At 45.7% G+C, this 22,864-nt stretch overlaps 1 protein-coding gene across 1 annotated transcript in view; it reads left to right on the plus strand.

Annotated features, from left to right (window-relative positions):
* The window catches only part of Tekt3 (tektin 3), a 44,060-nt gene extending 21,849 nt beyond the window's left edge, over positions 1-22,211 (plus strand). Inside the window, exons 4-8 of the mRNA XM_006973530.4 lie at positions 1,493-1,563; positions 5,048-5,191; positions 7,872-8,094; positions 11,423-11,577; positions 21,872-22,211. Coding sequence (XP_006973592.1) covers positions 1,493-1,563; positions 5,048-5,191; positions 7,872-8,094; positions 11,423-11,577; positions 21,872-22,088 — 810 coding nt within the window. The 3' untranslated portion in view covers positions 22,089-22,211. The remainder of the gene's footprint in view (positions 1-1,492; positions 1,564-5,047; positions 5,192-7,871; positions 8,095-11,422; positions 11,578-21,871) is intronic.
* The last annotated feature ends 653 nt before the right edge of the window (positions 22,212-22,864 follow it).

The raw sequence follows: 22,864 nt of genomic DNA on the forward strand, positions 1-22,864 counted from the left end.
GAATCAAACTCAGGTCCTGATGCTTGCAAAAGAATTGCTTTACTGCCGAGCTCCCAACTCCCTGCAGCCCCCTACTCAATACTTTAAACAATAAAGGAAGAAGATAACTAACCGGTGAGTCACAATATCAGAGTGAAGAAAATAATCAAAATAACAAAGACAGAAACCAAAACATTGTTTGATAGATTTTAGCATCCTAGAAATTATGTCAATGTAAAGACATCATGCATAAATTTATAACACATCTCAAGGGAAAGAACTGATTTTTTGTTTTGTTTTGTTTTGAGATGGGGGCCTCCTCCTCTGTAACCAGGCTAGCCTTAGACTTCAACTCCTGAGCATCTCAGCCTTCCTTGTGCCTAAGACTACAGGTGTCTACTACCACATGTGGCTAAGGATTACATTTCAAATATGTTAAGAACACTAAATATACCCTTCTATTAGCCTCCAAACACAGGCAGGTTGGCTGTATGTCTTGGGGCATGTTCTGTCACATTTGCAAGGGTTGGACAATAGTTGGCTACCTGGTATGCCGAAGGAAGGCAGACCCATTCATCATTATAGACAAATGCAACTTTCCGGAAGGGAATTTTAATTTTAATTGCCAGACCTTGAAAACAGGCACGACCTTGGCAGTGTCTACATGTTTACACTGATTGTTTACACAGCCTTGTTTAATGTCATGGGAAAGCATCCAAATTCAAAATGCCACAAACCAAATATTAAAGATGACTCCTTTGTACTTGAAGAAAATGATAAAAATGATTATGTATACTTATAAAAAATGTCTGGAAGATGTTATTTGAGTTTGCAAATTTTCTAATGTTAATATTCATTTCAGGAGGAAATTAATATTTATATGCTATGAAATAGTGTATATATCATTGTAGCCTCAAAATGCCACACATTTGCTCAAGTGAGTAGCATGGCTAACACAGGTATTGGTTCAAGTGTAAGGACTGAGCCACAGGGCACAGCATGGCATCAGGTGGTTGGCCTTCAGCATGGAAGTCAATTTCCATGTCTGATGCACAGAGCTGGACCAGGTAGTGTTGTGTGTACAGCCACAGAGATGCTCCCAGGCTCGATCTTCACTGGTTTTCTCTGCTTTTGAAGGAAAGCCGTTATGGATAAAGGTATCAGTTAAGTTCAATTGCACATCACCAGAATTCTAGGGGTTTTGTTGTTGTTGTTGTTGTTGTTTTGTTTTGTTTTAATTAAAGACAAAGATAGAGTGGAAATGAAACACTAAAAATTTAACCCTGCTCCAGCTTGGTCCACATCACAGTATCTCTCTAGGCCTATAAGAAAAGACTGGTTTGTATTATCATGGGGCATGCAGGTAAATAAGTAGGTGTAAAAAAATTTTAATGCTTAACGTCATAGATTTTCAACAAAAAAATTCATTTATTGATGTGTTTGAACATCGATGATTTTGGATGACATCCGCAATGAAAACATTAATGTGTGGTTTTGTTTTTCAATTGAGTAGGAAACTGATGGCATTCTGTGTTGTCAAGAGAGAATGAGGCGGCATCTGGATAAGGCGATTGCCCAGCTTGCGTAAGCATTTCCTCTGTATCCAGTTTAAAGCCCAGCATTGAACCATGCTTCTGCCTCCTGTGCACATTTCTCTTAGCACCTCATAAGAGCACACACACACACACACATACACACACACACACACACACACACACACACACACACACACACACACAGAGCACACAGGGACATTGGCACACAGACACAGGTATACACATGGGCACACACATACATGGCACACACACATACACTTTTTTATTCAGAGGTTAGGATAAGCGCTTAGAATTTTTTTTTTTTTTGAGACAGGGTTTCTCTGTGTAGTTTTGGTGCCTGTCCTGGATCTCACTCTGTAGAGCAGGCTGGCCTCGAACTCACAGAGATCCACCTGGCTCTGCCTCCCAAGTGCTGGGATTAAAGAAGTGCACCACCACTGCCCGGCAAGAGATTAGAATTTTGTCTTCGATTTTTATTTAAAAAATTATTTGGGGATGTTGTGGGAAGGGTGGCCAATGTTTCCTTAACTCAAGAATCTTTTACTCTGAGGCCTGTGTTCTGTCCTGGCATTTGGAAAGGGGGTAGGTTGTGTCTGCCTTTTATTTTCGTATTTCCTTAAAAACCCACCTCTCCTGATTACATCATCACAGCATTCACTGTGCCATGGCACTATCGTTAGGCACTATTCCTGTGCCGGGATACAACTCCCTCAAGGGTGGGTTCTCAGGCACTTACTCTTTATGCCAAGGGTGGGAGGAGAATGGGAAAGGAGGAGGAGGAGGAGGAGGAGGAAGATGTTCTTAAATTATGGTAATGCCTGTCAGAATAGAAAAGGTACTGGCTGAGCCTGGTGACTTGCAGTCCTCCAAAAGTCCATGTTGGCTATGGTCACACAAAGAAGCAGTGTTGAAAATGCCACCCCCACCCAAAGAAACGATGGCCACATATATACTGCTGTTATCAAAGATGATGTGGTACACCTTAGTTTGCCCAACCAAGCCTTGGAGTCAACACTGGGAAGGCTGGTGAGGTTTGCATGCCGAGGTCCTCTGGAGGAGGCATTAGAAGGCTCTATTACTCAGAAATTGGTGAGATGCGCAAACCATTATGGAGGCTGCCTGGCATGGTTTGGGGGGTAGCTATGATCTGAACTCACGACTCCTTTAAGAATTTCAGAATCTACATTTAGCATGTTTCCAAGAGTCTGTACTGATCTCCATTTTCTTTCATAATCCCCAAATCTGCTGTTATGCCTTGTGTCCTTGGCTTTTTGTGGCCACGATTGTTCCATGCTGAGAGAACTACATCTCTCTGTGAGTCTGCGTTACTGAGTGTCTCCCTCGCATGTATCACAGGCCCTTGCACAAGGTCCTGACCATGTGAATTCTCTTGCTTGGATTTTTGTTGATGACCCTTTAAGGAGCTTTCTTTTGCTTAAATATATAGTGCGCAGAGCCGACCTCACCTCCCTGCATGGCTTTTCCATTGTACTCTCTCCTCTTGTTTTGAATGTGACTGTCACACTCTCAGAAGGCACATCAGCATCTGCGGAACATGGCATCTGAAGCTCTTGACATCTTTGTTTATATGACAAGTTGATGAAGTACCACCCCCACATACCTTCCCAGGTTAACTGGCAGGCTCCCTTCTCATCAAAGATGCCATCCCAAGAGAGGAAACCCATGGAGCATGCTGCTCCTAGATCACAAGACAGATCTAGTCTAGGGTCCCAGCATAATAACCCAAAGCAGGAGGCTCAGTGGCATCAAGGGGAGGCATCTTTTGCATGTATGTTCCTCTAGAATTCATAAAATACAGATAGTTTGCCCGGGGTTGCCCTCATTCCACTTTACAAAAAAAAAGCTAAAGCATTATGCTAAGTGATTTGTCTGTAGGCACAGGCCACAGTGAGTGGAAGCTGCAGGCTCCAGTTCACTCCATTGGAAGCAATCTTTACCAGATGATTCCTGTGCCAGGCCTTGCTTAGGGTTCTAGAAGCACAGAGGTGATCAATCATTCAATTGTCCTGCTTCTCACAGGCCACATGCTAACAGCTCTCAACTCTGTTTCTAGTATAGATTTTCCCAAATTTCAACAGCCTATTGGGGTCTACATGTGGGTGTGGAAAGAGCACTCAGGCTTAGTGTGTCCCCCAAACCCACCCCTGATCCTCCTCCCACTCATATGTCCCCCAACTCCAGTGATGGATTTCCATCAATCCAGTGACTCAGCTGAGCTCTTGATTATCACTGAGGTCCAACCTCCTGGGAGATTGGCTTGGTTCTTAACCACACCCAGAATTTGAATGCTTCTTATCTCCTCTGCTGTCCACTTAGTCTCTGCCATCTTACTCTTCCGAGTCACTGCTGTGGCTTCCCAGTGGGACTTCCCAGGTCTCTGGCAGTCGGTCCTCAGCACAGCAACAGAATGATCTAGTTAAATGGCAAGTCAGCAGTCTCCAGCTTCACTTAGGAGAAAACCTGGGCCTTTGCAATATCCAGTGTCCAACATGGGTTGTCCTTACGCCAGGGCTCAGCGTCATCTGATAAAATGCCTCCTGACCACCCTGGGTAAAATCACCACCCCTGCTCTGGGGCTCCTGGTTCCTGGTTTGTTTTTTACCTTGTTCTTCTAGCCACACCAGCTGCCCATGTAATATGTGTATTGTCTATGTGTTCATGGAAGGACAAACTCCTCAGAGAAGAGGTTCTGCTGTGTTCACTATTTCTCAGGCTCACACAACAATTATTTGTTAAATAAACAGTGACTGTGAGTGAAGATATGTTTCACCTGTTGCCCATACCCACCTCTCATCCAGGGCTAGTCTCTGGGCTTGACTTGTGGGTCCTCTCTTTCCCTGGAATTCAGGCAAGACTATATTACTGAGATGCAGGGTCTCTTCTCTCCCAGTAGCTGGGCCACTAGGGCAGAGTGCTGGGGTGAACCACCAGTTCCCTGACATCTTCTCAAGCACTCTTGGAAGCTGATTCTGACTCTTAATTTATGGCTCCTGGGAAACATCTGAGCCACAACATGGCCTCAAATTTAGGTCGCCAATGGATCGAGGGAGGCTTTGCTGTGTGTGTCTCATGAATTCTTGGGGAAATTATATTCAAAGCATAGAGAAAGGGGTGAGAATATAGAAGCTGAATAGGAAGGAAGAGAGGAAGGCACAGAAACGGACATATGAATGCAAACCAGTGTCCTGCTTGGAACTGGTGGTGAGCGTTAGGGTTAGGATACATCATTCTCCCTCCACCCTCTCTCCCCACTTTCCTACACCCCACGGACAGGAAACACAGAGGGTGGGACGAGGTGGGGCAGGGCAGGGTGGGCTTCTTATGACTCACATGCATGATCTTCTCCATAGATGCTCCTTTGGAGTGGGAGTTGATTGTTTTGATGGAGGAGAGTTGTGGAAGGTTCCACCGTAAAAGGGCAATGCCTGGTTGTTTGGGAAGTAGTTGCCTAACTGCAAACTTGTCTCTCTTCTCTCCCCTGGATATTGTAGCTCAGACAGAGCTGCACAGCATGAGCTGGAGAAGGACTTGAGTGATAAACAGACAGCCTACCGGATTGACGATAAATGCCAGCACCTGCGAAACACTTCGGAGGGCGTGAGCTACTTCCGGGGCGTGGAGAAAGTGGATGCAACGTAAGCTGGCCCATGCGCTTCTGTGATTGTAATGTTGTTCTCTCTGCTTCCATAATGATGCAGCATATAAGTCATCCTACTCCATTTCTTTTTAAAAAATACTATCACAAGTTCCCAAGACTTGGTGTTTTATAGGAACAGAAGTTTCTTAGGTTCATACTTTTGGAGTCTTGGACGTCTATGGGAGCAACTTCTTGAGAGAGGGTTTTTTGTTTGTTTGTTTGTTTTTGTTTTTGTTTTTTTCTGAGACAGGGTTTCTCTGTGTAGCTTTGGTGCCTGTCCTGGATCTCCCTCTGTAGACCAGGCTGGCCTCGAACTCACAGAGATCCGCCTGGCTCTGCCTCCCGAGTGCTGGGATTAAAGGCATGCACCATCACTACCCGGCCCTTGTGAGAGTTTTTATGTTGAAGAACCAGAAGGGCAAATGAGTATTTGCAAGAATGAAAGTCATGTTCCTAACAACCCACTCTGGAAAACTGACCAACTCCAATGAGAATGAACTCATTTTCTCCAGAAAGTCACGAATGCGGGCAAGGGATGTGACTTAGTAAGGGGTATGCCTGCCTGGATGTGTCCCAAGCACCTCAAGATAAAGAATATTTTTAAAGGCATTGATGCTTTTTAATGACACACTCATTACTTATAGCAGTGATTCTCAACCTTCCAAATGCTGCGACCCTTTAATACAGTTCCTCATGTTGTGGTGACCCTCAACTATAAGATTATTTCCATTGCTACTTCTTAACTAATTTTGCTACTGTTATGAATCGTAATGTAAATACTTTTTTGGAGATAGAGGTTTGCCAAAGGAGGTCGTGACCCACGGGTTGAGAACTGCTGACTTCGAGGCTGTACTTTCCAACAATGCACTGATGCTAAAGTGAATTAAAATGGAGGGTGGATGTAAAGCAAGGCCAGGGGCCCCAAGATGAGGGACACACGTGGCCTTGACCCGTTTTCAGTAAGTTTTCATTTTAGTAGAGTCAGGCCTTGAGAATCGAACCATCCTGTATTTCTTTTTCTAACATGAAACTGACACCTCTTGTTCAGAAAACCCAGACAAAAAGGCAACCAGACATCACCAGTTCTCGGATGTCCTAGGCCCTGTGTGCACAGGCTGGAAACGGTGCATGCTTTTCTCACCACTGCTTGTTACATTTGCCTAATTGCTAGTTCTTTGCTGGACCCCTGGATGCCATTCTAGGGCAGGGCTTATAGTTTGAGCCCACCACTTCCTTAAAAAAAAAAAAAAAAAACAAGTTCGATGGAGTGACATTTACCTAGAATTAAAATGGCTGAGCTGCAAGTGCGTGGCGGTGGGTCTGTCGTCGTTGAATATCTGTGTAACCACAGCCACACATATGGGGGGGGTTCATAACCCTGTAAAGATCCCCACGTTTTTCCCCCACACCTGTTTCTACACACTTCCCCTAAAGTGACTCTAAAAATTGATTCTGTCCTGTGGGTGCCTGGTCCCGTCTCTTGAGAGGTACAGCATCGGTTACCACTTGGACTTTGACTGTTCAGGTGTGAATCAGATCCAGACCCTGTGTTCTATGTAGTCCCTACATGATGCTTTACTTGATTCCAGGTAATTTTGATTGTTTTGGTTTTTTTTTTTTTTTTTTTTTTTTTCTGCCCGGGACTTAGCCCTTTGAAAGGCCCTCATTTTTAGCAACCCCTTACAAAATATATGGAGCATCCATGACATTATTTTGGGTCTAGTCAACATTGAATCCTATTAAACACTATATTATAAGAACAAGCAAACAGATACCACCTATTAAATCTACCATCCAGAGACACCCAATGTTGACAACTTAGTCCTTCCAAGTGTCCCTAGATTGACAGATGCTAGTTTATAACTTTAAAGGATGGTGTTGCCCACATACCATTCCTACGGTCTATCCAATTTTCACTGCATGCTGTATCAATAATGTTGTTTGTGAGCTTAGTCTTCCTAGCTTAATATAGACTTATGAAGTAAATATTGGTGAATTTACATGCTATGTAGATTTTCCATGCATATTAATCTAACCTGCACTTTCATTCATTTAGGCTATTTCTAAGCTTTCTAAGCTTTATATAAATATTACTGAAATGAATGTCCTCCCATATCCATTTTTGGGAATACTATTTTCTTGGGACAGAGGAATTTCTGAGTTGCAAACATTTAAGCAGTGAACTCTTCGTCTGTGCTGCATTCCTATCGTCCAGCAAGACTAAACCAGTTCGACATTCTCAAGACAGCACACATTCCTAAACACATCCCCAGCTGCAAGTTCGCGTTTCTCTCTTTACTCTTCTGAAATGGTTTCTCAGTGCCCTGCTTTTTTTTTCACTTGGCACATCTTTGGTTTCCCCTAAGCTTGACATTTTTGCTTCTGTTTATTGGGTTGATCGTGACACATTTGTAAAGACTGTCCATGCTCTTGCCCTTCAGTAATGCATCCCCAGTCTGGCAGAAGAATTGCTTTATGCCTATTAATACACTACTGGTTAATAGTAAAATAGGAGCAATTGAGAAAAAATTCAAATTAGCTTCCTCCTGTTGTTTCCATTTCATGCCACGTGTCCAGGATGGGTGGCACCGGGGCCTTTCTCTTGCAGGACAAGCATTCCCTGCAGACCATTGGGACTGACATATCATTGCCACCATCTTCTCTCTTCCCATTTCCAGGGTGTCGGTGCCCGAGTCATGGGCCAAGTTTACAGATGACAATATTCTCCGTTCCCAAAGTGAGAGGGCAGCCTCCTCCAAGCTGAGAGACGACATCGAGAACCTTCTGATTGTGACGGCCAACGAGATGTGGAATCAGTTCAACAAGGTGAACTTGGCTTTCACCAATCGCATTGCGGAGACCGCAGATGCTAAGAATAAGATCCACATTCACTTATCGAAGGTGAGGAGCTAGCTTGGTCTGGGCACTCTACCCAGGGCTGGGGGCAGAGATCAGAGGTAGAGAGTTCACTTGGCACAGGCAAGGCCCCTGGCTCCACCCGCCCCCGGATTGGAACATGAAAAACTAAACCCATCATTTGTCCCCCATCATTGCCTTGGATGAGGCAGGGCACTCTGAGACTACAAATCTCTCACCACCTCCAGAAAAGCAACATAAGTCGCGCGGCTTCCTGGCCATCCAGACAGGAAAATAAAAAGCGGCACAAAGCACGCCATTTATTTCAGTCTGCAGCCAGGTGTCAAAATGAAATGGGAATTCACTGGTATTTGGAACACAAAGAATGCACTATGCAGAGAATTAGTATTTAATGGAAACAAAAATATTAGGATAAAGCTTAATGAATCACTGTGTATAACTAGGAAGTGAATTTAGTAGGACGTATGGTGGGGAGGGAGTTCGTTCGGGTCAATCATTTCAGATCCTCTTTCTGGATGACAGGACCAAATACAGGAAGCAAAAAGGTAGTGCTTAGTATTCCTGAGTTTGTGAAGTGCTCTGTGCTGGGAATATAGGAGTTTACAGTGAGATTTTAATGAAAGGTTGATGCAGAAGTCACACTTCAAGATAAACAAGATCAGTGCTATCTTTACTCCTAAGTACTGTGGAACACGTTCCTCATCAATTGTCACTTTTTTCCTTAAAAAATATTTACTTTTATTTTATATGGTTTTTATGTATGAGTGTGGTCTGCATGTGTGTCTGTGTATCGTGTGCATGCAATGCTCATGGAGGCCAGAAGAAGGTGTCAGATTCCCCCCTAGGACTGGAGTTATAGGGTTGTGAGCTGGTACGGGGATGCTGGGAATTGAACCCGGGTCCTCTGGAAGAGCAGCCAGTGCTCTTAACTGCTGAGCCGTCTCTCCAGCCTGTCTGCCTATCTAAGGATCTTACACTGTTGTTCTAAGGTAGTATTTCACAATGGAGGGTGCTATGTTCCTCCAGGCAGCAACAATCTACCTTGTCTTCTCATGATGTCTGACTTGTGCAGTCAACAGCAGTTGAGCTAGGTGGTGGGCTACACTGTGAAGGGCGGGGAAAAGGATAAAATGTAGTTTTTGTTCCCGAGCAGATAGTAAGAGCAGTAGGAGATCATGCGCTGTGATTGGCCATGACAAATGCATGTTCAGGGATTGGAAGGAGAAAGGAGGGTTCCAATGGGGCAGCCCCTTGAACAGAACCCAAGAGGCAGTGACTAAGGGGTCGAGTTCAAGTCCATGTAAAGAGGCCGGGGAGACTGGCGCGGATGGTGTGTCCTAGGAGAGAAGCTTGGAAAGAGGGTTGGAGCCACACTGCAGAAGTTGCTGGGATGGGGGTGAGGGGGTGGGAGATGGGGGTCAGGGCAGTAGCGCTCATCCTCAAAGTCCTTAGAAAGGTGTTGTGACGGAGTTCCTTTGTTCATTGGTGGATTGGTGGTGGGGTATTTTTGTTTTTAACCACTGTGCTAGTTTGCCAGGGCGATTGCCACATAAGGTGCTCCCTGTCTGAGTCCAAGTTCCAAACGCCACAGGGTGGCTTACTTCCGGGGGCCTGTCTTGTATTCTCTGTCAGGCTCTTCTCTGCATGCATCTGCATCACGTTCCTTTGTGTGTATCTGTGTCTGTGTAAGTCAGGGTTCTCTGGAAGGATAGAACTTAGAGGATGAATCCCCCCCCCTCTGTACACACACACACACATACACACACACACACTCACGGGGATTTATTAGAATGGCTTACAGGCTATGGACCAGCTAGTCCAACAGTGGCTGTCTACCAACGGAAGGTCCAAGAATCCAGTAGTTGTTCAGTTCACAAGGCTGGATGTCTCAGCTGGTCCTTGGTATATGCTGGAATCCCAGAGAAGTAGGCTCTACGGTCAGTGAAGGATTAGACTTGCTCATGAGAGTGAGGGCGAGCAGGCCTGAAGAGAGAGAACCAGCTTCCTTCTTCTGTGTCCTAAAAGTGTGAGCCAGATTAAAGGTGGATCTTCCCACCTCAAAAGATCTGGATTAAGAGTGGATCTTTCCAGTTAAATAATGTACTTAAGAAAAAACTCCCTCACAGGTAATGCCCAACCATTTGGGTTTTAGTCAGTTTCAGATGTAGTCAAGGTGACAACCTGGAACAGCCATCACAGTGTCCATAATTCCTCCATTTATAAGGCTTGGACCCACTCTCTTGACTTCATTCTAACTTGACCTCTGCAGGAACTCAGTCTCCCAGTAGAGTGAGTCACATTCTGGGGTCCTGAGGGTTGAGACTTCAAGGTATGAGCTTTTAGAGGAAGGACACACAATTAAACCCATAACAGGTACATTCTAATTTCCACTTAGGCATGTTGGGATGTAGATACATGGATGTCACACTGATCCTGCTCATGTCTTAGTGAGACAATACATATATACATAGACATGCAGGTGTACACACACACACACACACACACACACACACACACACACACACACAAACCATAGAAAATGGGTAGTCTATTTGGGAAGGCACAGAAATAACCACTTGGAATGAGAGAGATAAACGTTTAGCAGAAAGAAGCATTGTGTCTTCTGGTGAGACTCAGACATGGCTATTTTTGACACGTTGGTAAAAGCTTGAGAGGTCAAAGCCTGAATGACAGATTTAAGAGTACTTGGATTACATGGGCTTTAAATAAGTGTGGTTTTGCAAGGTCTCTGTAGGAGATGGAGGATGTAATAGCTAATTTTCCCAAGATAAAGCTTTGGCAGTGGGATGAGGAACAGTTAGAAAGTCAGGAATTTGGCTAGCAGCTTGCTAAGAGAACATGTTGAGGCAGGATTTCAAGGAGAGGGAAGGAATCCAAGAAGCTCTGATGTTGACCTTGAGAAGCATTTTCATGAGAGCAGTGAGTGCTAGAGACAGAATTCAGGAACCTCTGGAATATGGGGCAGGTGGGAGGCAGGGGGAATGGGCACAGGCCATGGGTAAACATACTTGGCGAGGAACATGGGAGGGTTTGGCGAGGGCCTCACTGGGATTCGATGGGATGGTGGCAGAAAAGACAGCAGGTTTGGAGAATGTGCTGGTTATTAGCCGAGCTGTCTCCAGGCCACAGGAAAGGAGCGAAGTGGGGAGAATTGGAACTGGGGAGCAGCAGAGAACCGGGTCATAGAAGGCGGGTCCTCTGAGCACAAGAAGAGGAGAATGTGGAAGGAGCGAGGTTCTCAGTGAGGAGGCCCGTGGGCCAGAGGTGGGAGTGTCACAGGCTGCTCAGGGACCAGCAACAGGATGTCAGCAGTTGCTTCTCATTGCCACAGACCCTGCAGGAGATCTTCCAGACGGAAATGACCATAGAATCCATCAAAAAGGCCATCAAGGAAAAGTCTGCCTTCCTGAAGGTGGCTCAGACCCGGCTGGATGAGCGAACAAGGAGACCGAACATAGAGCTATGCAGGGACATAGCGCAGTTACGGTAAGGGTATGGGGTAGGTAGAGAGGGAGGGCCGAGGGGCCCCTTCCTGGATGCAGCTGGGCTCTGGTTAAGGATGTTCTCTCAAGACAAGCATCACGGAGATGCCTTCGTTAAAAGCGTTACCGATGGGACCTGTTAAATGGGTAAGGAGTTCAATTTGGGAAGATGGAGAGAAGTCTTGAGATGGGTGGTGGTGAGGGTTGCCTGGTGGTGTGATTGTGTTTAATGTCACTGAACTGAACACTTCACGGCGGCTAAAGCGTGTTGTGTGTATTACACCACACGTTTGTTGAAAGTTAAAATGACACCGATACGTCACGTGACACGAACATTTAGTTTATTCAGAGCGTTCAGGGCGGTGGTTGGGTTTCTGAGCACTTCCTTAGATTGCTAGTCCAGACCACGAGGCACTCCTTGTGAAAGTGAGTAAAATTGGTGGCAGAGAGATGGAGGGTGGGGAGATGCCATGAGCCTTCTCCTGATTTGACTCCATGATAGAGTCTCTTTGTCGTGAAGGTTGTATTCTAAAGATGGACCTACCAAACTTGGGCACTGCCAAGGACAAGGATGGTGGTCCAAAGTGATCATTTCTCTGGGGGAAAGTAGAGGGAGAATCCTTGTAAGGTCGGTTGTCATCGATGATGATAACGACAACAGCAATGGTAATGACGATGATGATGATGAAAATAGTGGTCACCATCCCTTGATCCTGCCCCACGTGTGGCCCTGTCCTATGTACTCACAGTATTCCATACATTACCTTCATTTTGTAAATGAGGAAGAGGAGGCAGAAACAAGTTGTATAGTGTCTTAGTTAGGGTTACTATTCCTGTGATGGAAACACTGTAACCAAAAGCAGCTTCAAGAGGGAAGATTTTTATGTGGCTCACACTTCCACATCCCCATTCATCATCAAAGGAAGCCAGGACAGGAACTCAAACAGGGCAGGATCCTGGAGACAGGGGCTGACGCAGAGGCCATGAGGGCTGCTGCTTACTGGGGTGCTCCTCTTGGCTTACTCGGGCTGCTTCTTATAGGACCCAGGACCACCAGTCCCGGGGTGTCCCCACCCACAATTGGCTGACCCTCCCCCATCAATTACTAATTAAGAAAATGCCCTGCAGGTTTGCCTGCCCGCGGCAGAATGTTATGGAGTCGGTTTCTCAATTGAGAGTCCCTCCTCTTAGGTGACTCTAGCTTGGGTCAAGTTGACATAGAAACTAGCTGGCACACACGACTTCACTGAGATCACAGCTGGCGGTGAGAGACAGCTGGGGCTTGCCTGTGTCACTGCAGGTGAGGTATGCAGGAGCAGGGAAGGAACATGCCAGAGGATCAGCTCGATTCAACCAAACTCTGCTTCTGCTTCCTCCATCTTTTAGACTGTGTGGCTCTTTTTCATTCCCCTGCCAGATACCTGATCTCACTGGACCTTCTTCATGACAGTCTGAGATGAGTTGATGAAGCAGGTGTCTTCTTATCTCTTCCTCACACAGAGGATGGAGCCCAGAGCCCTGGAGATCATTACTGTAATCACTCTCCATGTATAGTATGGACTTTGACTGTGTTTGAAACATACACTAAGAATACACAGTCTCCAATTTAAGATTTTTTTTCTTACTTTGTGGTGGCATAAACTGTTCATTCCCACATTGCTCTTGGCTTTCAAGGCAGTGCTCAGTAGGTGACATGAGATGTTCAACATGTTATTTTAAAATAGGCTTTGTACTGGAAGCTGGATGAGTTTGCCCAGCTGAAGGTTACTGTAAATGTCCTGTGCCTGTTTAAGGCTGGTGAGGCTGAGCTGTGATGATCAATGAGTTAGATGTCCTAAACACGTTTTACATTTCCAGAGGACCAGGGGTTCATTAGGACATGACCCATCCTAAGGTCAGGCAGCATCCATACACAAATGACCTTCTCAGATTAGCTGTGTATCAAGTAGTGTAGCATTTTTCTAGGCTCCCAATACACCGTTGTTCACCCAGGCTGCGTACTCCTCAGAATGGGCTCTTCCCACACAGTTCACTATTTGGAATAAGTTGCCCTCCACTCCAGAGGCAAGATGGGTCCCTGGGTAGCCAGCTGAAGTGTGTCTCTTGCTTCAAAGAACCTGGAGTCAGAGAATGGACACTAGCCAGTTACAATAAGATGGTGAATTGTAGCTTTTTGGAAATATGTCATGTATTGGAAGTGAGAGTGTCTGCTCACACATAGAGGCAGGGGTGCATTTGTGTGTTTGTGGGGGCCAGATGCTGGCAGTATATCTCTTACCGCTCTCTTCTCTTCTCTTCTCTTCTCTTCTCTTCTCTTCTCTTCTCTTCTCTTCTCTTCTCTTCTCTTCTCTTCTCTTCTCTTCTCTTCTCTCCTCTCCTCTCCTCTCCTCTCCTCTCCTCTCCTCTCCTCTCCTCTCCTCCCCTCCCCTCCCCTCCCCTCCCCTCCCCTCCCCTCCCCTCCCCTCCCCTCCCCTCCCCTCCCCTCCCCTCCTCTCCCCTCCCCTCTTTTCCTTTCCTTTCCTTTCCTTTCCTTTCCTTTCCTTTCCTTTCCTTTCCTTTCCTTTCCTTTCCTTTCCTTTCCTTTCCTTTCCTTTCCTTTCCTTTCCTTTCCTTTCCTTTCCTTCCCTTCCCTTCCCTTCCCTTCCCTTCCCTTCCCTTCCCTTCCCTTCCCTTCCCTTTCCTTCTTTCCTTTTTTCTTTTTGAGATGAGGTTTCTCACCGAAGCTGGAGCTGACCATTTGGGGCTGGTTGTCCAGACAGTGACCCCAGAGATCCACCTGTCTCCAGCTCCCAGCACTGGGGTTACAGGAGCTTTTTGCATTGCTTCTGAGGATCAGTACTCAAGTTTTCATGCTTATGCACCAAGCACTTTACTCGCTGAGTGGAGCCTCCTCCCCAGCCCTCTTTATGCAAATATTATTGCAAGAAGCTGAGCTGAGTTTCATGGTCCAGAACGATTACTGCAGAGTCATCAAAAACAGAGATGGGAAAAATTCTTCAGACTGCTACTAGATAAACATGGGGTTTTATTTTTGTTTGTTTTGGGTGCTGGGATTGGAACCTGGGGCCTTTGGGAATGTTGTATGTTCTGTCATGGAGGCACACCTCAACCATAAAAGGTTCTTTTTCCAAGTGTGTGTGTGTGTGTGTGTGTGTGTGTGTGTGTGTGTGTGTGTGCATCACCTGTGTGTATTGCATGTTTGTAGGTGTGTATGCATGTAGGTGTGATGTCTGGAATCATCCTCAATCATTCTTCTACCTTATTCATTGAGGCAAGTTCTTTCAATCAAACCCAGAACTTGCCGATATGGCTGACCGTATTTCTGAGGATCTCCCATTTCTGCCTTCCTGGGTTGAAATTCCAGGCAAGCTTCCATACCTCCTATCTGGCATTTATGTGAGTTCTGGCTGTCTAAACTTTGTTTCTCATGCTTACAGGGCAAACACTTCAACCACTGAGCCTTCTCCCCAGTACATCAAAGTGGTTTGAGCCGGGCAATGGTGGCACATGCCTTTAATCCCAGTACTCAGAAGGCGGAGGCAGAGGTGGATCTCTGTGAGGTCAAGGGCAATCTGGTCTACAAAGCAAGTTCTAGGACAGCCAGAGCTACAGAGAGAAACCCTGATTCAAAAAAAAAAAATGGGTTTTGAGTGGTGGTGACCTAGTGTGGCTCTGAAGGTGCTCACACTCCCTCTGAGAGGCTGACCGACTCTCACTCTTTAGAATTCTTCCCTTTCCCAGCTAATGTGCACGGCTGTTTCTCTTGCTTCCTGTCGGCCCTCTAGTGTGTCCGTTTCCTTGGCTCCAGTTTTGACTTTAGGACAGAACCTGCTTTTGTTTCTTGTTAGGAATGTCTTGCCAAAGGTATTTAGGGCTATTATTATTTGGGAAAAACATTTTTTTTTTCTCAAAATTGATCACCCTGAAAGCAACCCTGGGGCTGTCTAGATTGAGAAAGATCAAACTCAGAGTAGGGGTTAGGAATGGAAAAAAATGTTGTTTTCATTTCAAGACTTTATTTTTATTTCAAATATTCTAAGTGGGCACCTTCAAAAGTAGGTCTGAGCCTTTTTGGCATCTTTGGTAGAAATCCAGAGGAGGCTCTGCTTGACTTCAATCTTGATTCTAAGACAAAACAAATAAACGCTATAGCAGACATATTTGTATTCGAAGCAAAATGATTTTCAAGTCTGTAATGTAAACAACAACGACGTGGAATGAAGGCCTTCAGCAAAATCGTTTTCCAAAATCAGCTAAGACCGTGGAAGGTGGAAGTGACGTGAATCCTTGAGAGTGATTTGGATTTCTGATGACCGCACTTTGGGGAGGCTTGTCCCCTTCTGTGTACGCAAAGCTTCAAGAAAGTGGACTCTCTGTGGCTGCCTTCTCCAGTTCTTACAAGTCTTGTTCTGACATTGATACGTTAAGGTATTCTGTTCACAGTTCCTTAGGGGTAAGCTTCCAGGACACAGGCATTTGGCTGCAGGGAGGAAAGGCACCTTTGGGTCCAGGATTCCTTTTGAAGTCAAGGAGGACTGGGAGAGGAGAGGCAGTTCTGGTGACAATAAACAGCACCTGTCGTCAAGTCCCGCCTCCAGCCCTCTCCAGCAGCGGCCAAGGAGCTGGTGACGGTTTATAGCCTAGGATCTTACATAAACAAACCAAAACTTTATTTTTTTTTAACTCAATCTGCTCTAAACAACAAAATATATCGTTTCAGGTGAATTCTCAGACTTCTTGCTTATCATCCCCTGACCCCTGGATCTTGGGTGCCATTGGTAGGGAGAACAGTGTGGTCTCTGGGTGAAGGGGAGGTGGGTTGTTACCATGTTTCCCTGAGATGCTGTGGGCCTTCTTTCTGCAGCGGTAGAGACGGAACTCAGAGAGTTGCACATGCAACTCCAGCATGCTCCACCACTGAGTCCCACCCTTAGTGCTTAGTTTTTTAGTACACCGTGTATCTCAGACTGGCCTTAAACTCAGGAACCTTCAGCCTCTGCCTCCATAGGGCTGAATTACAGGTGTGTACCCACATGCCTGCTGGGGAGCGACCTTTACTGGTGTCTTCCTTGTCTCAGACTGGATGCAGGTCGGTTGAAAATAGGTTCCTCCATTTGCTTCCTGCCATGAGTTTTTTGTCTTGGGTCTGGGTCTTGCTCTTGGTGCATCTTTTGGATTTAGAACTTCTTGTAGCTCCCTGAGAGCAGTGGTTCTCAACCTTCCTAATGCTGCAACCCTTTAATACAGTTTCTCATTTATGGTTGGTGACCACCCCTCCACCATAAAATTGTAATTTTGTAATTTCTGTAACTGTAATTTTGGTACTGTTATGAATTGTAATGTAAACATCTCATATGTATGCAGGATATCTGATATGTGACCCTGTGAAAGGATTGGTTGGTTGTAAAGGGGTCTTGACCCACAGGTTGAGAATCACTGACCTACAGTATAGTCGTTGGTCCTCACTGGACAGTCTATACTGTGGGAAAAACTACAGGGTACAGCTGCAAACATGACTTTCGGGTGGATGACATTGCTTCCCGATGTCCATAGGGAAGACATTCCTAAGGGCCCAAGGGTGGGCCTCTTGGCACACATAGCATAACATAGGGCAACGGACTCGTCCCAAGGACTGGAGGTGTCTCTTCCTCTAGTATTGGGAGTTGGCATTCATTGGAGAGCTCAAGAGGCAGATACAAGCTACAAAGGCTGAAGAGATAGCAAAGGAATGCCCTGAGGTCAGAAACTGCAGGAGTGCACTCGAGGGCAGGTCTGCAGAGGGGTGAGGAAAGGGTACGGGAGCAGGGGTGGAGTGGGGAGTGGTGGGGAGGGCTAGGAGGGGTTGTATGGAAGACAAGATGGCTAGGTCTTATGACTGAGGGCTGGCTGTGAGGTCATGAGGAAGGGGTAAAGTCAGTCAGAAGATTTGAGTCACACACCCCAGAGGTTAGCTTTACCTGAGACGGGACACACAGATGACCTAGCACCCCAGAGGTTAGCTTTACCTGAGACAGGACACACAGATGACCTAGCACCCCAGAGGTTAGCTTTACCTGAGACGGGACACACAGATGACCTAGCACCCCAGAGGTTAGCTTTACCTGAGACGGGACACACAGATGACCCAGGGTGTTGCCACTGTGACTCTTTCCCACCCTTCCTCTGCCAGACTCAGAGCCGGTGGCCAGCCCAGTGTGTGCATCTCAGAGGGGGAACTCAGAAGCTGGCTGTGGTGGGATTGACCTTGGGAAGCTGTGAGTCCCATTTGACATGGAGATGTTTGTATCAGTATGGTATCTATCATCCAGGCCCCTTCAGGTTACCCCTCTAAAAAGTCAGTAGGAAAAAAACCAAAAAAACAAAATAAAACCTCTCCTAATGGTAGCCCCTTGATATTTTGGGATGTTAGGTCTAGGACCCACTCAGAGATGTCAAAATTCATGGGTGCTAACGTCTTGTATATTAAATGGTATAGTATTTGCCATGAGTACTTCCTTCTGCACATATGAAATCATCTGTAGATTAGCAAAATCCAATGTAAATACCTACTAAAATAAGCAGCTGCTGTCCTGTGATGTTTAGGGACTAAGGTCAAGAAAGTAGGTGTGTATGTTCAATAAGATGCAAATTTTTAAAAAGGCAATACAATACTTTCTGTCTGAGGTTAGTTGAGTCTATCAATAAAGAACCCACCAATAGCCGGGCAGTGGTGGCTGGCGCACACCTTTAATCCCAGCACTTGTGAGGCAGAGGTGGGTAGATCTCTGAGTTTGAGGCCAGCCTGGTCTACAAAGTGAGTTCTAGGACAACCAGGGCTACACAGAGAAACCCTGTCTCAAAAAAAAAAGAAAAAAAAAAAACAAAAAAAAAAACCAAACCAAAAACAAACAAACAAAAAGAACCCACTCATTGTGAGCATGGACTGTTTCTCTATTTTAGGGAGGGAAAAGTTGTATGTTTTGTTTGTTTGTTTTCTGAAGTACAGTGTTCACCAAGTTCATGGTAGAACTCCGGAGAAGTACAGAAAGTAAATTGTAAACAGTAAACACGCAGATTCCATCACCATCCTATCCAGGAGAAACTCACAGGAGGGCACCCTGCTGTGTCTGCCCCATCACCGAACACTGCAGGAGAGGTCTAGATGGAGAGAGACTTCCTCAAGCAGCAGTACACTGTGGGGTTCTTTCTCTAGAAAATACTCTTTAAAAGTTGAGAACTTCGTCCATGAGCACCTTATCTGCATAACTGCTACCTCGAACTCCTCCTGGGTGCCCCCAGACTGTGGCATCTTCTTAATTACTATGTTTCACATAGACACACATGTGTACATATGTGCGAGCGTGTGTGCGCGTGCACACACACACACAACCTACTGAGTCCATTTTGCTTTGCTCATGTGTGTGTGTGTGTTCAGGGCTGAACAACTGGCGTTGGATATCCTATATGGGAGCTTTTCCCTGGAGGAAACTAATTTTCTCTCAGAGCTATCAATCACACTGTTTCAGCAGCCACTGATCACCTATAGCTCCTCATCGGGGGTGAAACCCCACAGAATTTTCCCAGTCTATATTGTCAGGTCACCTGGTGTTGACATCATGCTGGTCTTGTTCAAGAAGTCATATTGTTGAGATCTTATGGGTGCATTTTCCCTACCATGCCTGGGGAACACTGTGTGGCCACAGGCTCGAATCCTGGGCTCCTGGCTCTTGAGATCTTTCTATGTCTTCTGTGTTTTCACCTGTGCCAGAGATGTAGAGGTGTCATTACAGATGTATTAGCTGGTCCCTTATTCTCTGCATTTTGACCAGTTGTGGATCTCTGTAAAGATCTCCCTCTGGGTGGATGGTGGAGACAGCTACACAATGTAAATGCACTAAATGCCCCTGAGCTACACATATGAATACACTTAAGATGGTCAACTTTACAATATGTGTATTGTTCCAGGCCTTAAAAAAATACTTGGCACTAAAAATTACTTGTTTATTTGACATTGAAGTCCAACTGGGCAGGCATCCTGTGTATTGTCTTGTGAGGATTACAAATAAAAGAGACACTGAGATGGGTCATCTCAAAGGATCCCTATGTCCTGAGGCCACTGTCCTGGGTCTCAGCTTCTGCCCTTTTATTTCGAGGAATAAAGAGGGTGGGGACAGGAAATGGGACCCTGTTCCTTAGTAGAGCCACCCAGGCTCTGTATTTCCTTCCTAGATTCCAGGATGGCCTGCCATTGCTTATAAACACATGTGGCCTGTGTCACTGGGGACAGGCAGCTCATCAATCCTCTGGGCTCAACTTCCTCATCTGTAAAACAAGGGACCTGGGCTTGACGACCCCGGATGCTCCTTTTCCAGTTGCTCCTTTTCCAGTTGCAAAGTTCAGTGGCCCTGTGTCCTGGTGCGAATGTGGTTTGGATATGTTTCTGTCATGGTGAAATCTTTTTCCCTTCTAGGGATGCCTAGCTCCTTATTTGGTCATAGGCACTGTTCTATTCAGAACAGTTTCTGATCTATATTTTAACTAAATCCACATCCCTTTCATCTGCTAGTAAGCAAAACTTTGAAAAAAACACAGTTTCATCTTTGCACCACCCATCAGGATTTGATGGACATCCATCAGGATCCCTGGTGGGTGGTTCTAAGATTTCCCTTGGCTATCAAAAAATCCACACACGTGAAACCCCTTCTAGAAAATAAAGCAACATTTGCATATAACCTATGCCTATCCCCCTGTGTACTTATCATTCATGGATAAATTACTTCTAATGCCTGTGCCTTGTAAATGGTTGTGGCAGTACAGTGTTGAGGGAGTAAGAAGATAAAATATGCATTTAGCACGGGTGCATTTTTTCCTGAATGTTTTAAATCTGTGACTTAGCGGATGCACACACAAACCCGCAGACACGGTAGGATGACTGCACTCTGAGTTATGTTTGCAACTGGCTGGAACCAGAGGAGAAGTTAGTAAAAGTGGCTGGTAGTTGCCTCCCAATGTCTCCATTTGCTCGTGTGAGTGTGGAGACCCTTCTCTCGTCTGGGTGATAGTGTCCTTAGCAAGAGCAAGCCAGTTGACTCAGTATGGCATTCAGAACAGCACTTACATGGAGAGCAGTCACTAACAAGTTGCAATAAAGATGACTGCCAACTTTACCCTTGAGCGACACAGAGGCACATCCTTGAGACACTATTGGTCAAACCGGTGGGTAATTGTTCTTGGGAAGAAAAAAACTTTCTAAATAGAAACATGGTAGAAGAAATCCCAAAGTGGGTAAGAGAGAAACTGGCTCACTAAACACTGAACTCTTAGGTACAGCAAAACATAACAAACATACCATAAACAAAATGAGAAGGCAAACAGTTACTTAGGGACAATGTTTTCCACAAGCAAACAACAACAAAAAACCCACACAGCTGCTATTTACAGAAGCATGCCTAATAGTTATGTTTGTTTATGCAAATGACGATGATCTGTCTAGTACTCCAACAGGCTGATGAGCCAAAAGACAGGCAGCTTGGAGACCAAATGCAAAATGATGCATGGGCATTTAGGAAAGGTCCATGAACAATACAGAATCGCGGAGACCATGACATACTGACTGCATCCTTGAGAAGGAGCTGCTCCACTCTATGATGATGCTGTATTTTTTTTCTTCCCGTCCTCGTGACTACTCTTCATCAGTACCCAGAAAGAGCATGTGGGACAGTTTCAGGGTCACAGTTTACAGTTACACAGTCACATATCCTCTTCATGTTGCATTAAGGTTTGGAAAATTGCAATATGCTGACTTTAGAGCCCGGGGGTTTTTAACCTAGGGCCTTGTTGCAACATTGTAATTTGGGGAGTGCCCCCTGCTAAGATATAGTAACGGGTTGGGCAGAATTCTAAATAGTAGAGGCTCTCTCTCCTCAACTCTAAAACTATTTTTCAAGACTAAAGTCAAAGGTAAAAAGTCTCAGCTAAGTTTTGAGGTTTCCCCCTCCCATTTTACTTTTTATGAAGTATCAGTGTGTGCATATGAATATATATATATATAATATATAAGACTATAAAGGGGAGTGTGTGTGTGTGTGTGTGTGTGTGTGTGTATGTCTTAATTCAGAAATATGTTTAGCTTGTTATTTGAGTCCAGGGTGTGGGCAGTGGGAGCGACCCTGGCATGATACCGGAATCATACATAGATGCCAATTCCCTTGCTACCTAAAGTGCTTCTGACAGGGTCACTGCCCCAGATACCTTTAATGCAGCTGAGGGCAGGCTGCAGGAGGGTGCCCACCTTGCTGACCATGCTTTCCCTCCTGCAGCCTTGTTAACGAGGTCAATGAGGTGGACGACACCATCCAGACTCTGCAGCAGCGCCTGAGGGATTCGGAGGACACCCTGCAGTCCTTGGTCCATACCAAAGCCACCCTGGAGCATGACTTGGCTGTGAAAGCCAACACCCTGTACATCGACCAGGAAAAATGCATGAGCATGCGCAAAAGCTACCCCAACACCCTCCGGCTGGTTGGCTTCAGTTAGGGACCCCAGAAAGAGCGGTTTTCAAACTCCTAAAAAATGGTAGAAGCAAAGCACTACCTCAGCATCTAAATGAGTGTTAATGTAGTCACTATTAAAGAATTGTGTTGACAGAAACATACCACACCCTCGTCTTGGATGGCCTTTCATTTGTTTCTAACCCTTGATTTTCTGTGTACTGGGTTTCTGGGTCACGGAAAGGAAAGAAGGAAATGTAGTTAATCTACTAGAAAAGGCAAATAGGAGGGTTTGAATGGTTCTCACCGTTCTATATGTGACATGAATGAGCTGAAAATGAAGACTGTTTTATCCTTGAAGTGACCAGATCTTGAGTCATAATGTTCCCTAAAGATCTATGTACTTGTCTTTGTCCTCAAGATGATGCAGTTGGGATGTGCTAGGACATTTAGGGTGTGGAGCTGTGGAGTGCAATGGAGAGCCTTAGACCGCGGCGGGGTGAGGGGGTGTGGGGGTGTGTGTGGTGAGGGTGTGTGTGGGGGTGGGGGTGTAGTGGGGGGGGTGTGTGGGGGGGTGTGGTGGGGTGTGTGTGGTGGGGTGTGTGTGGTGTGTGTGTGTGTGTGTGGTGGGGGGGTGTGGTGTGTGTGTGTGTGTGTGTGGGTGTGTGGTGGGGGGTGTGGTGTGTGTGGGTGTGTGGTGGTGGGGGTGTGGTGGGGTGTGTGTGGTGGGGATGGGGGTGTGTGGTGGGGGGTGGGGGGTGCGATTTTGAAAATGATTGTGGGATGCCACTCATCCTGTATCTTTTCCTTCTTGGCCCTGAA

The sequence above is a fragment of the Peromyscus maniculatus genome, chromosome 8 (assembly GCF_049852395.1).
Source record: "Peromyscus maniculatus bairdii isolate BWxNUB_F1_BW_parent chromosome 8, HU_Pman_BW_mat_3.1, whole genome shotgun sequence".
Classification (NCBI taxonomy): Eukaryota; Metazoa; Chordata; class Mammalia; order Rodentia; family Cricetidae; genus Peromyscus; species Peromyscus maniculatus.